General features: G+C 38.8%; 1 protein-coding gene across 1 annotated transcript in view; it reads left to right on the top strand.

Annotated features, from left to right (window-relative positions):
• NOX3 (NADPH oxidase 3) overlaps positions 1-12,313 on the top strand; it is a 41,036-nt gene extending 28,723 nt beyond the window's left edge. Inside the window, exons 12-14 of the mRNA XM_009074280.1 lie at positions 6,220-6,366; positions 9,890-10,014; positions 12,187-12,313. Coding sequence (XP_009072528.1) covers positions 6,220-6,366; positions 9,890-10,014; positions 12,187-12,313 — 399 coding nt within the window. The remainder of the gene's footprint in view (positions 1-6,219; positions 6,367-9,889; positions 10,015-12,186) is intronic.
• Positions 12,314-15,345: the final 3,032 nt, after the last annotated feature.

Here is a 15,345-nt window from a genome sequence, read left to right on the forward strand (position 1 = left end):
ACAAGCTGCCACTGAAAAAGCATCTGGGATTTTAGTAACTGAGGAGTTGAGGACAGGTTCAAATTGCCAGGGGGGATCTTTGAGGCAGAAAAAGCACTGAGAAGGGAGGGAAATAAAAATGGAAATATGTGCTACATGCAAAAAGAAGCATATTTGCAAACCCTACGATTGTACCAGAATGCTTTTTTCCACTGGAAGGAGAGCTATGCATATGTATATACACTTTATATATGCATATTATATATATTCCACATGTATACAAGTAAAATCATTATTATCATCATTGCTATTGTTATCTTAAGGGGAAAAGAACAGAATTTAACTATGCATTGATAGTATACCTGAGGGTGTTCATTCATAGCTTAGGGAGAATCTTGGGTAAGTGTGCCTGAAAAGATAAGTGCATGGTGCATTCTGCCATGGTTTTCTGCTATAGAGCTTGGTTTTACTGAATTCCTGTGAAAATTATCATGATTTCTACATATCTTTTCTCTATATCTTGGCTTCCTTATTGGTGCAGTGGGAATAGAGATGCTTATTTCTCACAGGTGTTATGAGGCTAAATTTCATCAGTGCTTGTAAAATATTCTGAAAGCATGGATGAAAGGTCCTGGGGAAGTTCACAGCACTACTTAAAAAATTTTAGCAGTCATCTTAGTGAGAGCGATTAATCTCAGGGTAGCTCCACATTTTTTTTCCATTGGTTAAAAGCTTCCACTTGTGGTATAATTACAAATAATTTAATCTTCCTCAAAGTATTCAGCACTCTCTTTCTGCCATGATGAGTACCATAGAAATGTCTATTAAGGAAATAAATAAGAGGTTTTTCTTTCTTTAACAACTTCATTTTGATTTGAGCACAGCTATCATTACGCTTATTGAACTAATATTTCTTAGTGTTGCCCACATACGGTTGAGATATAAATACTCACAGCTTCCATAATGTCTGCAGCTGTATAATTTAAAAAACCCAGCAAATCAAAAGGAGTACACATTTATCTAATTGATTCTTCACAATTAAATAGCCTTAGAGCCCTCATTTCCCTATAATTTTTTGCAATGAGGAAGAGCAGCCCTACTAGTCATGGCTGGAAAGTTTCTACCAGCTTTAGTTATGCATAACATGATTTTTTTTCACATTAGTGGTCTCATTTTTCAGATCAATGGCTGCTGAAATTGACAAAATTGTACTGATCCATCAGATGCTAATATTAGCAAACATCCACTTTCTCTTTTACCCTACAAAATATTTTCAGAAATGTCCTACTGAGTATTCACCAAAGATCTATCTAGCCATGTATCCTGTCTCCAACAGTGGCTCTTCATGAACACCTAGAGAAAAATATAGAGAACAGAAAAATCATATGGTGATAAGTTTTTAGCAGACAATTTCTCACCTTTGATTGGCTTGTAGTTCAGTAATGCCTTGATACAACAGCTGTAACTCTGTTTTTAATATCTCTTCATAGATTTTTCTTCCATTAATTTGTCTAACTGCTTTTTGACTCCATTTAGACCTTAGACAACCACAGCATGTTTTGGCAGTAAGTTCAGCTACATACTGTGAAGAAAACAAACCCAGCCTCTTCCATTTGCTTTGAGACCAACTGCCCTGCCTGAGGTAAAGCTTCAGGCTCTACCCCAACCCACAGTCATCACAAAAATCTTCTCCTGAAGACCTAAAAACCTGGGCTCTTTCTGCTGTCAAACATAACCATCTTTCTGAGTTGTGTTGGAAAACAGTTTAGGCTTCTTGCTTCAAATTCAGGAATACCAATTTGAGCCTTGTCATGCATTTATACAAAAGGCTGCTGGCTGCCATCCTAGCAACTAAGTCAGTGCCTCATGCGAGCTGGCAAACACCCATCCCTTGCATGCCCCACGCCACAGGCACTGCTGTGTCTCACCTGGAGTGGTCCACTGGATCAATTAATTATTCTGAGCAAGATCTCTGATTTTTTTGTATGTTACAGTCCACAGGTAATCTGGTATACTCAAGAGCAGGAAGGACTGTAAGTTTGTTGGGAGATGCCCAGCTGTGGGTGTAAGAGGGTTTTGCAGGGACTAGTCATGTCTAAGAGGGAGCAGCAAGAGTCAGGGATGAGGGTGCCTCCCTTGGCATCCCCTGCTCCATCACCTTTCACACCCATTTGGTGAAAAGCTGGCTTTGCCCAGAGCTGCAGCTCCAACTCTGCCTTCAGGGAGCAGGGAGAAACAGACGGGTGGTCATCAACAGATAATTATTAATGACGGAAAAATCACTAATTCCACACGATGGAAGCTGATTTACAAAGTATGTTCTTTCACCTTACAAAAAAGGGGTATCAGAGATCTTGCTCTTGTTTGTTGCATACAATTCAGGATGTGGGAAACTGAAGGATAAATATGTATGCATTGCAAGGGAGCAGAGCATTACAGAAATGTGACTACTCAAACCCCTGCATTACAGATCTGATTAATAGCAACACTGCATCTAACTCAATTTGCAAAAAGAGCACTTGGAAAATTTAAGACAGTTTACTTGGGCAAGCCATCAAGCTGATGAATGCAGTTGATGGGGGTAGGGTGGGTGGACACTAATGAAACATAAATTTAAACCAGATTTTTAAGGGTCCTAAATAATTGCAGTCAGTTAATAGTATGAGGCTTACAAGAAAAAAAACAGGATTCAGGGTAATTGTTTAATTATAGAAATGCACTGATGCTGGCTTCATTCTACTGTTTTAATAAGGATTAATTTTATTGTGCATTTATTGTATTTTAATTATACATGTAATACGTTGTGCTATGTTATGGGCAGTCAGTGTAAAGAAAGGAAGACTTCTTTGTAAACACCATTTATTTTAACATATTATACTAGAAGTCCTCTTTGATCTAAGGGAAACAAATCCCTTTTACCCACAGGCCATCCTTCTTCACTACCTCTTTTCTTTCTAAGATTGTAATCATGCCCAAAAATACTTCTTATAATGACAGTCTTTCTTCATTACCAAATGGTCTCCACCTCTAACATGTGAAAATCAGAGACAATGCAATGGGTACCACTTCAGCGGAACCACACCAGGGTTAAGGAATGTCTGTATATTCAGAAAGCTATATTGTTTCTTGATAGGACTGTGCCAGAGGGGGTTTGACCAAATTTGGTTGAACTGTCTGTTACTTCGACAGTTAGGTGTGCAACCAGCTAAAAGCACTCTTTCAAGCTCCACACTCTGATACTCTAGAAACCAGTTCCCCAATTTGGAGACCATATTGTCTCAACTCACCAGCTAGTCCTGCCCACATGCTCCCAGTTGCTATCCCATGCACAATTCCTTATTCATTTAGAATACATGCCTCCTCTCCACACATATGTACTAAATATACATTTCCATAAAATGAACTGTTGAAAAGACTTGAGAAATAAGATGATCAAATAGAGTCTGGGGGAAGAAATGTCATGCTACAAATCAACAGCCATGGTGTGATATAGACTGACAGCACTCAGTGGGCTGGTTTTTGAGGTGCTGAGGATGTAGAACAAGTGGTGACTTCAGGATTCAGACAAAAAGAAACTACACAAAGGTTAACACTATAAATCCTGCTTAGTTTCAGTAATTTAAAAGAACGCTGTTGTTGGCCACAAAAATGAAATGCTATAAAGTCAGTGGGCTTGCTTTTTCCTCATAACCTATGCCCATGTAAATCAGCAGCAAACACACCCCCCACATACAATCCCATAAAGCAGTGAGGTCATATTTAAGGCAAAATATTGAAACAGAAGGAGAAAAAGCAAACAGCCAAGATGGTTGGTACTGCAGATAGTCCTATTCCTGGGCTGTAAAAATACACTACTTAACCCTGAATTCTTTATCTCTGTTTCTGGGATCATACATCATTTATATTTCTTACAGAAACCACAGATGGTCCCTTACAGTACACTCAGATCTAGGAAACATCTCAAATTACTGTTAGTCTCTTTCACCAAATCTCCACTGAAGCATGATATTACCACATTTTTCTCCCACCACCTTACCAGAAGTCTGACAACCTAGTATATTAAATCTTCGGGAAATCTCTTTATAGCTTTTTGGTTTCTTTCACTGGTTTTTCACTTCAGAAGTGCCCAATAAGCGTTTTTATCTTGTTGGTCATGTGAAAAGGGATACAATTTTCAAAACAGCAGAGCCACCACAGTGATTGCCTTGGGGACATACCTTCCAGATCACCTTTGATACTGTGTTACAATAAAAGACAGAGGGGCTGGTGAGCACAAAGAGAGATAGGCTGGAGGAAGCTAAGAGATTTTGCAACAAAATAAAAATCACAGTCACAATAAAACAAGTTCCAATCATCCATTTTTTATAAGCTTATACATTGTCCTTCATGCCATTCCTTTTTCATCTGAAATTGTGGGTTTTAGACTTCCTCCATGGTTGTGAATTGTTTCTTTGGATATACTATAAAAATAATTCCACTCAAAATTGCATTGCCTGCAGAGGCCTATTTGAGGTCTGGCACCCCCTGGCCAAAAGTAATGGTGGATTGTATGGCGCACACAATTTAAGTAAAAAGAATTGCAATCAGATTTGTCTTAGAATTGTGGTTCAGACTGGCATCATAGTAGCACCTGGGCAGACAACATGGAAACTTCAGATATTGATCCTCTGTATAGTGCAAGAACTCTCAGTTGAGTCATCTCCATAGCTGGACTGGCTTACAAGAGACTGAGCTGAAACCAGAGGATGGACTGGTCTTAGTCCACTCCACAGCACAGCATAGCCAGAGGAGATTTCTAGGTGGGAAGTTATAACTGTGCTGAAGACCCCCTAAAGGTAATTCCTGTTGGGCCAAGGAGGGCCTGAGTCTCGGTGCATTGATAACATCCTGAGTGAGGAATCTCAGCAGTCCTGAGGCTCTTCAGGCCATTCCTGTTGTAAAATTTATTAAGCTGTACACAGATAAGACATTTGCAAATGGTCATCAGAAACCACTCCTGCAGACGTGGTGACACAGGACAAACTTTTATACATAGCTAAGTGGTTAGAAGATGCCTCGTATACAGTTAAGACAATAGATCACAGCAGATTATGCACCTGGTGGAGCGGTCACAATGACCTCTGGACCAGCTAGCTCTAAACACTGAGTAGAAAAAGGTCCTTGTGTAGTCTCACTGTCCCAGCTGAAGATGCCACAGGAAGTACTCTTGAAACAGAAAATCTAATTATCACATGGACAGTGACTAACCATCTCATTTGAAAGATTTTATTCCCTATGCAAGCATTACCTTATGTCAAGATACTAATAAATTAGCTTTTGTTTCTGCTCTTTTTTGCCTTTTCTTTTTTTGGTGCTTTAATGACTGTAGTAGAGTAGGAGTAGACAGAAATAAACCATAGGAATAATTAACGGATGCCTCTCAGTGAGAGATCCCAGGAATGTTTGGTTTGCCATAGAGAGGATTATAGGATGACTTGATCCCAGCCTCTAATTTCTACCTGGGGAACAAAACTTTAATAACAGACTCTTCAATCCAATAGACAAATAAACACGATGAAAAGTAAAACTAGAGAAATCTGGATGAGAAAAACTGTGTCAGTTTTTCATAGATAGGAGGTTTTCAACCAATAGAAAACTGATCATGGGATAGTGGTTCATTTTACCCCTTTGGCAACTTTAAAATTACAGTTTCATGTTTCTCTAGGAACTATATGCTCCAATTTAAACATGAAAAATGTTTTTTTAAAAAAAGGAGTAAAGACATTCTGTTGCTTGTTTTATACAGGGTATCTGAATTGAAGAACATAACTATCTTGACCACATCAACTGTTAACTTATGACATAAGATCTTGAGAAATAGGAATTCCTTACTTCAGTGCTGAATGAAACTGAAACTAAATAAATCCAAAATTTCAAATAATCATCAAGTTATTTGTAAGAAATGCAGGGCTAGGTATTATAAGGCAAAACTTATACGTTATAAATCAAATGCACTGGTAGGGGGCTATGGGAAACTTGTCCATTGCCTCTCTTCACTAGCATAGTAATGCATTCACTTATTGTTTAAGATGAAAATGAAATGGTTAAAAGATAGGAACTACCTCATCCAAATTATGTGTAATTATGTTTAAATTTACTGTGGAGAAGAGTCACACACTATATGGTTAAGTGTGAGCCAGTCATTAGGAAGTTTTATTGAAAGTTTGCTTCTTGTTAAATCTCTTTACTTTTATCTGACAGGTTTATTTTTACTGGATTTGTCGAGACCCATCAGCATTTGAGTGGTTTGCTGATCTTCTGTTCCATTTGGAAACAAAAATGGCTGAAGAGTGGAAAAATGATTTTCTAAGTTATCATATATTTATTACTGGCTGGGATGAAAGTCAGGTAATAATGAAACTGTTCTGAGTCTGAGTTAATGTACCTTGCTTTTCCAGTATGGTAACATATGGAACATGAACAGCTGAATAAATGATGGATGAAGCAGAGAGACAAAGAACTGTAAATATGAAGACACTAAGCTGTCTGTTTGCCTCCCACATTTAGGAAAACAGGAATGGAGAAATCAAGCCAGTGATTCTTCCAGTCCTGTATCTTGTCTTGGGCAAAAATGATTACCAGGTATCTCACAGAAAAGTGCACAGAGCCTTTCAGGAGCTTCTGAAGGGATATTTTGTCCACATCTTTGAATAGTCCTTCATTAGAATCAGGCAGTTTTGTACTGAAACATGGAGGGTTGTATAAAAAGCGTTGGTTTTGTTTACTCTTATTATTTACTGTAACTTCTGTTGTTCACATATATGTCTGGTGCACTTTTGAAGCCTGATGAGCTTAGAAATATTTTGGCAACCAACTCTGTGGTTTAATGCATGTTGTTTGAAAAGTCATTTTCTCTGATTTACTTTAAATTTGCCATCTCATAATTTCATTGGATCATCCCACCTCAGACACTTAATCCTTACACTGGGTCAATATTATTCAACTTCTTTAGTCTTTACCTAACTCAAATGTGTTGATTTTCTCTCTCTCTTAATTTATTTTTTTTATGGATCACTCAGAGCATGCAGTGATCAGATTTTTCACCTGCCAGAAAAATTCTCACAGGAAAGTCTTTGCTCTACTGTTTTATTTCCTGCTGTCTCTGTTGAATGAAGGACTGTCTAGTAGAGATGAAAAAAATACAGACTTCATAGAGCTTTTCCTTTTCTGCCTCTGCTGATATAAAAACCCCATTGTTTCTTTCTGCTTTCCTTAGAGTTTCTGTCAAGTAATGAGGTATGTGCATAAAGCTGTATTCAGAAAAATCTACTCCCATTGTGAAATATATGGCAGTTATAGAAACTACCACTCTGCATTAGCAATGTCATAAAGTATTACCTACAACCTGCTGTGAAAGAAGCTATTGAGAAACCTAACAAAATACAAAGTTGCCCTCCATCCATCAGCTATCATCATCTCACTTCCCACATGGGCAAACATCAGACCAGAAGTCAGGTAGAAAGACAACTACTCTTGCTAGGGTGTCTGTCTCTCTTCACTTGGGTACCCTGCACTTTTCTGAAGTGCCTCCTTCTATTCAACCCCATCATCCAGTCTCCCATCAGCACTGCTTTGGTGTCTTGTGCTATAGGTGCTTACAGGTATTGCTCTTGCTTCTGGAGCCCTGAAACATCCCACCTCTAAAGGGCTGTGTGGAAAGAGGAATGCTCTTCAGTGGCTGTTTCTCCTACTCTGACCAAGCCCTGAGCACTGTGCTCAGTTACAACCTCACCTTCTTCAGACATAAACAAAGCTCCCTCATCTTACAGGACTTGCTTATTTTCAGTAAATTCCTATTCATGACCCCTCAAAATTTGAGCTTCAGCACCAGTAATACTTGAATGATGCTCTACTTCTCCCTTAGCAAAAACAAAAACATTTTCCACATTTTCTCCCTGTCTCACCATATAGACGACCAGTAGTCGAGTGGAGCTGAACCTGACATGGATGGGCAATTTACACTTTATAATACACCCTCCATTACCAACAGGTGTTTATTCCTCAGACATATTTGTTCTGCTCTTTGCAGATTCCATGTTGGCAACAGATGGCCAAGCAGATATGGCACATGTCTGCCTCTGCTTGGACAAGCACTCATGTTTCAGCCTATTGCTCCTTGCAATGCCCCTGAGATTCCTAGGCAATTTTAACACTGTGAGCTGTAACAAGGGCTAACACCAAAAATCCTGGGAAGGTTCCTCTTAATGTGAACAGAAATAGCCCATCTGCTCAGCGGCACAATTTTGCTGTAAACAATTAAAAAAATTCTGCAGGTTTCTACCTCCCACTCTCACCAAACACTTTAAGTTCTTTCTTAGACTATTCCAAGTCCTCCATGACATTGACCAAACTAACAAGAAGAACCTTTTAGAAAATGTGACCTCTTGTGACAACCATGCTTGACAAGAATAATTGAGTTGGTAAGGAACATGGAAGACTCATTAGCAAAAGAAATATACAGTATTACCAGGAAATGGATGCAAATTTCAGCAAGCACTTCTGCAAAAGATGATAATGATGCCTAGTTCATACTAGGGCTTGGACTAAATGCAAAGCTCATTTTTTAACTTAGCTTTCCTCTGGTAATTTTTTGACAGTGACAGTAATGATGATAGTCTGTAGTGAAAACAAGCGTATTACTCCTACATAATAGCAGTACAATTAGGAGTGACGGTGATTTTTGTTTTTAAAAGCATCTGTAAAATACTCAGCATCACAATGGGTGTAGTTTAGGAGCTGAAGGACAGTGAATGTCCATGAAAATCAGGATTTTTTTTTTCTTGGCACTGGCAGCTGTGCAACTCACTTAGTTCAGTGTTTCACCTGAGCTGACCCACTTTCTGTACCTGCATCCACCCGAGGAGAAAAGTAAAAATGTTCAGGGTTTTACACATAATCACATAATTGTTAAGGTTGGAAGAGACCTCTGGAGATCATCTCATCTAACCCCTGTCAAGGCAGGGTCACCTACAGCAGGTTATGCATGAATGCATCCAAGTTGGTTTTGAATGTCTCCAGAGAGGGAGACACCACAATCTCCATGGTCAGCCTGCTCCAGTGTTCTGCCACCCTCAATGTAAAGAAGTTCTTCCTTATGTTGAGGTGGAACTTCTTGTGTTTTAGTTTAAGGTCATTGCTCCTTCTCCTGTCGCCTGGCACCATCCTCCTGACACCTGCCTTTGAGATATTTATATGCATTAATGAGATCCCCCCTCAGTCTTCTCTTCTCTAGACTAAACAGGCCCAACTCCAGCAGTCTTTCCTCATAAGAGAGATGCTCCAGACTCCAAATCATCTTTGTGGCCCTCTGCTGGACCCCTGCTTTTACCCCTGCTGAGCTGATACATCCACTCTCTTTTCCATTGGCAGCAGAATGGTCTGGAGTTACTTAATGTGCATGCAATTGCTAATTTTTATTGTCCAACTCTGTTACAGTACACTTTGCTCTCTTTCCTAAACTCCAACATGGCCTTAAAATGGTGACTGTCACTTCAGGAACTGCAATGAAGGAAGTGTAGGGCGGGATTTTCAAAGGCTGAGGTTTGGAAATCTAAGACCTACTTGTAAAAGTGACTGAGGCACCTAGTCCCAGGTCAGTAAGAACGGGTATATTATCCCAACTCATTTCAAATATTCCATATCAAGAAACTGAACTCCTCCTGAGGTCTTGGGTCCTTTGGAAGTGCTTTTTACAATTCCAGTAATATTGTGAACTCTCGACTACTCCTCTTCCCTCCTACCATTTGATAATTACACAGTTTCCATTCCCTCATTCCATCTTTCAGGTGAACCAGCATCGTTGCTTTCTCCTCTTACTTGGAGCGTATGTTGTTGTGATTCTAAAATGATTATCTTGTAAATTTGCCTTTAGGCTATCCACATAGCCCTACATTGTGATGACAAGATGGATGTAATTACTGGTTTGAGACAGAAAACCTGTTATGGAAGGCCAAACTGGGACAAAGAGTTCAAGCAACTAGCCGAAAACCATCCTAGGTAAGGCAGGCTGGTTTCTAACCTTGTTAGGTAACTCTTCTCTCAGCATAAACAGCAGGAGGAGGGGAGAGCAAACCTTTCCAAATGACCCTTTTAAAATAATTTCTTCTTTTTTTTTGCTGTGTGGAAAGAAGATTTATACTTAATGAAGCTTTTAATGAAGAAATCTCGGAAAGAGAATGCCAATAAAATCTAATTTTTGGACAAGAAAATCTAATATTTAGAAGTATTTCAATATCCTGGCCTTTGTCCAGATATAATTGAAACACACAATCCAATTACTGTTCTGCACAAAGGACAAAGTAGCATTAATTTCCCTTGAAGATGGTTATTAAAGAGATAAACTGTGATTTTTTTCTTATGATGTCAAGGATATGTTTGTTCCCCTAACATATTTGGCTACTCTTGCAAGACTATGCTGTTCTGTTATTAGTTCATCTCTGCTGGCAAAGACAGTTCATTTGAACTTGGTGGATTTGCTAGTGGTCTGAGAAAAGCTTCTTTGTTCCTGAAAGCCTTTGAAGCAAGAATTTGAAATATTTTGTGTTCAGCAGCAGAAAATTCCAGAATCTTTGTCATTCTTTATGATTTCCAAACATTTACCTGCTAATGCAAAATAAAGGCTTGTACTTGGGAGACAGAGATACAAAAAGGAGAAAACTTTTTTTAAAAGATGAAAAAGACCCAAGAAAAAGCTGAAAGGGAGGAGATCAAAGAAACTACAGTAAGCTACAAGAATACCATAAAATTGCAAAAATAACAGTAATAGAGAAACCACTTGACAGAGGTCGAAGTAAATACAATCAGGAAATATGAAAGATTAAAACCAGAAAAAGGCCAAGAGTAGCAAATATGACTTTGAAAGACCTTTTATAGGGATGGAACTTTTAAAATTATAGTAGAATCATTACTTTTTGTTAGTTACTTTTGTTAAGTACAGATGAGATAAAAATAGTCTTCTGATGCTCAAGGGTGAGATGGCCATTAGCTTTCCATACTAGATCTTGAAGTACTGCCTTAGAAAGCCAGTGCTAAAGTGACAGAAAAATCTGCGTTTGGTTCTGAACCTAGATGCCCCTGTTTATGGTCAATGTTGAACCTGTGAAAGAATATCTTGCATGAAATTAGGATTCCTTATGAGAAAAAAATACCCTACCTTTTCTTCCTCTAAGTTATGGAACATTAAGAGTCAAAGAAACTCAAGAGCTTCTACTGTGTGGTGGAACAGTTTTTATGAACTGACTAAATTTTGTGCCCCTGCACCTAGGTCAACAGAGTTCCCCTTGGCTGCAACAGTGTCTTTTAGCAGATTAGCAGGAATATACAACTCCAGGTTAAAACTAGTGCAATCAAGCACCAGAAAAAAATGGGCACTACTTCTGGGGACTATATCTTGTGCACCAAAATCATATCTGCAAGCCCCTTCTTTACAGGAGCAAACGTTTTGAAACTCATGCTATTTGCTATTTATGTAGAGTGAGCTTTCCACATTGGCGCATACCATGTGTGAATCTGGGTCTACATATATATATATATATATATATATATGTTGGGTGTTTTTCTTTCCAAAACAATATGTGTAGTGTACTTGGAAGCAAACTCTTTATGGCAGTTTGTGGCAAGTAACCAGGTTACCAGCTCCCTGTAACACTCGTGTATATGAACACAAATGTTTGTTACATCAGTCATGGTCTTATTTTATAAGTACTTATTTACAAATGTTATTAAATCAGCCATTTGAAAATTGTCCATGGGTAGAAAAACATTAAACTGGGGAGTGTGAGGGAGAAGAAAACTCAGAAGCAATTGAGCATTTTGTGTACTTTTTAGAAAAAAAAAGTAACTCAGCTGGAAAAAAAAAAACCATTTTAAATTTTCAGCCCAAGCAGAGTGTTTGCTTCTCGGATTAAAAAAAAAGCTATGAAGATAAAAACCAAAGAGCTACCATTTAAAATAGTTTGGGACCTCTAAGGTAGCAATTCTAATAAATAATGTAGTAAGACATTATAAACACTAAAGTATTAAAGTAATTATACTGTAATATAGTGACACATGTTATACAATATATAACACAAAGTATACAGTAACACAAAACTTTCAAATGCCATTTCAAAAGATGCAAAGCTGGAGGCATCTGCTACTCTCATGTTTTTTTTGTTATTATGATTACAGCAACAGCATTGGTGTATTCTTCTGTGGACCCAAGACTCTCTCAAAGATCCTGCAAAGGACGTGCAACTCATATTCATCAGCTGATCCAAGAGGAGTTCAGTTTCACTATAACAAAGCAAGTTTCTAGGCCATACTTCTTACTAATATAATATGCATTACCAAACTGGACATTTTTTTGTCACCTTCTCCTGTCATTTTGCAGCATTCAGGCCAGACATTAAGTCATAAATTGAAATAGGGGCATTGACTTCAGTGGAAAAATGACATCCTATGCCAGCTAAAGATTTGGACCCCTTCCTTAGCCTTTCCTTCAAAGAACTGAAAGGCCAATTCCCCATTGCTTACTTAATGATGTTGTGATTCTCTCTACATCTGTGTAAAAACAAGCACAAACCGGTAACCTTTGAAGAAAAAGACATGAGTAAAATGGACATTTAGAATCGTACTTCAGTGTTGTGTATGTACACAATACATTGATGCTGTTTACATCATGCTCATTGAAAGCATTTTCCTTCCTGGTGTTCTGATTTTACCCTCCTATAGTCTCCCACTGCGCACACATCCGCGTCCACATGACCTTTTGTGCTGTAGTAGTACCATTTATATACACACTGTCCAACAAATTTCTTTTGCCCTACCAAACTATGCACCATTTAAACCTGTCATTTCCATAGTGATGGTGGCTGTGCAAGCCAAAGGCTGATATGTACTCACGTTTAATACATTAAGGAGACTGCAGGAAGTTCTGCACTCAGCAAATGGATCTGCCAAGACATGCAATTGAAACTGTGAAAAAAGGTTTTATGACAGAGTGACTGAGGTGGGAAGGCACCCCTGGCATCTACTCCAAACCTCTTGCTCAGAGTTGATCTGTGATGAGAAGAGTGACATTTCCAGTCCTCAGGAACCTCCTCCAGTCACCATGACTATTTAAAAATAAAGAATCGCCAGCTCCCTCAGCACTTGCAGATGCATCCTATCAGTTCCCACAGACTTGTGTAAAATCTCCTTAATTTGATTTTCTTTCATTGAGGGTGTGTATTGCTTCAGATCTTCCCACTTGCCTCAGAAGCCAGGGATCTCTGAAGGTCAGTCTTACCTGTAAAGACTGAGGTGAAAAAGGTATTGAGTACCTCTACCTTTCTCCATGGAATTGGGCACCAAGTCCCCCAGCCCACTGAGCAGCAAATCAACATTTTCCTAGTCTCCTTTTTGCTATTCATGTATGCATAGCAGGTCTTCTTGCCCTTCAACTTCTCTCACCAGATTCAATTCCCAGTGAGCTTTGGTTTCCCTGGCACCATCCCTGCACATTCATTGTCTGCACATTCCCTGCATCACCTGTCCTTTGTCCACCTCTCATATGCCCCCTTTTGTGCTTCAGTTCTGTCAGGAGGGATTTTTTTCAGCCATACAGGCCTCCTACCTCCTTTGATTGACTTAGTCCACAGCAAGAGTGATCATTTTTGAACTTGGAGAAGGTGATTCTTGAAAATCCTCAAATTCTCCAGGACCTCCCTTCTCTCTAGGACCATATTGCATGGGATACTTCTAAGCATTGAATTCCTCCTATGTCCTCTCCATGCCATGTGTGTGAGTGTACAAGCACTACAGGAAGGCATCTAGTCATGTGAGTTTTCCAGAAGAGGTGTTATAACTTCCCTCATCCTGCTTTTCTGTAGGTACTTCCTTATTTGTGTGGATACCTTTGGAGTAGGCCCCTTTCTGCTCTGCTTTTTTTGTTGTGACATGTTCACATGTTGATGTGACATGTTCACATCAACCCACACAGTTTATTGACACCCCAGTCCACCACTTCCTCATTTGATTGTTGGTCATCCACTCCCTCCCCATCATGCAACATTTCCATAAGCTACAAAAGGGAGAAAAAATCTTTCGCTATATGCCAGCACTGAAGGTTAAAGAAAAACTATATTTGAGTCAAACTGAGGCATAACAGAGTTCACTAGGATCACAGAATGCATTTATCCAGCCAGACAATAAAAACAGAGGTAGAAAACACCCCGTGCAAGTCAGCACTTGAATAAAACAAATGACAGCATTATATATGTACACTTATCCACACACACAAAAATACCCACTAGAGGAGAAATAACTATAGACAAAAGAAACAGAACAATAAAAATTATGTCACAGAAGACTCCAATATTATTTTATATATCTTCTGTTAGGGGATACACTATGTGTGAACTGAGATTGTTCTACAAGATACAGTTGTATTATTATTAAGTTTAGGGCAATGCATTTTTGTTTTAAAATTGTTGAAGTTTTTTTAAATGCCTGCCTATGTGAAATGATTAATGCGGTGCAGACTGTGCAGCAGTAGAGTGAGTAGGGAATTAGAGCCTCTGCCACTTCACCTAGAGGCATTTATCTTTTATTTTTTCCCCTGGTGCCCGTGCTGAGCCTCAGGGTAAGCTGACACATTTTTTAATATAAATTAAGCTTCTTTTTTTTAAATGTGTGTTGAAAATCTTGAAGGAAATGAGAAATGTGTGTAGGCACCAGTACCAGCTGCCATTGCATGAAAGAAAGAGGTGACAATTTCCTGCAGATTCTGAATGATTGTTTTAATGGGGTTGGATCGGAGGTAACAAGCACAAAGATATTGTGCTGCCAGAAGAACAGGATCTGTTCTCTCCCCAGCCTCATGCAACAAGATGTAACATTTAGCTTCTGGCTCAACATGGCATCTCTTCAGTGCTTTGATTTATTCCCACTTTTGCAAATCACTGTGGTATGCTACAGGAGATGCATTTAGAGCCCCTGTTATAGTTCATTGAGTAGCACTGCTGTTATCACCACCAGAGGAAAATTTCACTTGTATCAAGACTGAGTGACCTAGAATAAAGGAAAAATAATAATAATAAAAAAAGAAGCGGGGAGGTTTGTTGGACTAGGATGAAACTGCATTTAGGTTGAATGAAATTCCCTTTATTACAAATACAATTTGAATCAAAATGGGAACTAGGAAGATTTGGCTTCCTGCCTTGTTTTGAATAACACTGAGCACACAGCAGCTATGATAATGTGAGTGCATATGTAATGACTCTATTATTATGTTTATATATGGAAACATCATTCACTGTCAGGGAAAATGAAAGATATCTTCATGGATTTGTCCATTCAGTTGCTTCA

Source organism: Acanthisitta chloris, unplaced genomic scaffold (genome assembly GCF_000695815.1).
Source record: "Acanthisitta chloris isolate BGI_N310 unplaced genomic scaffold, ASM69581v1 scaffold6560, whole genome shotgun sequence".
Lineage (NCBI taxonomy): Eukaryota > Metazoa > Chordata > Aves > Passeriformes > Acanthisittidae > Acanthisitta > Acanthisitta chloris.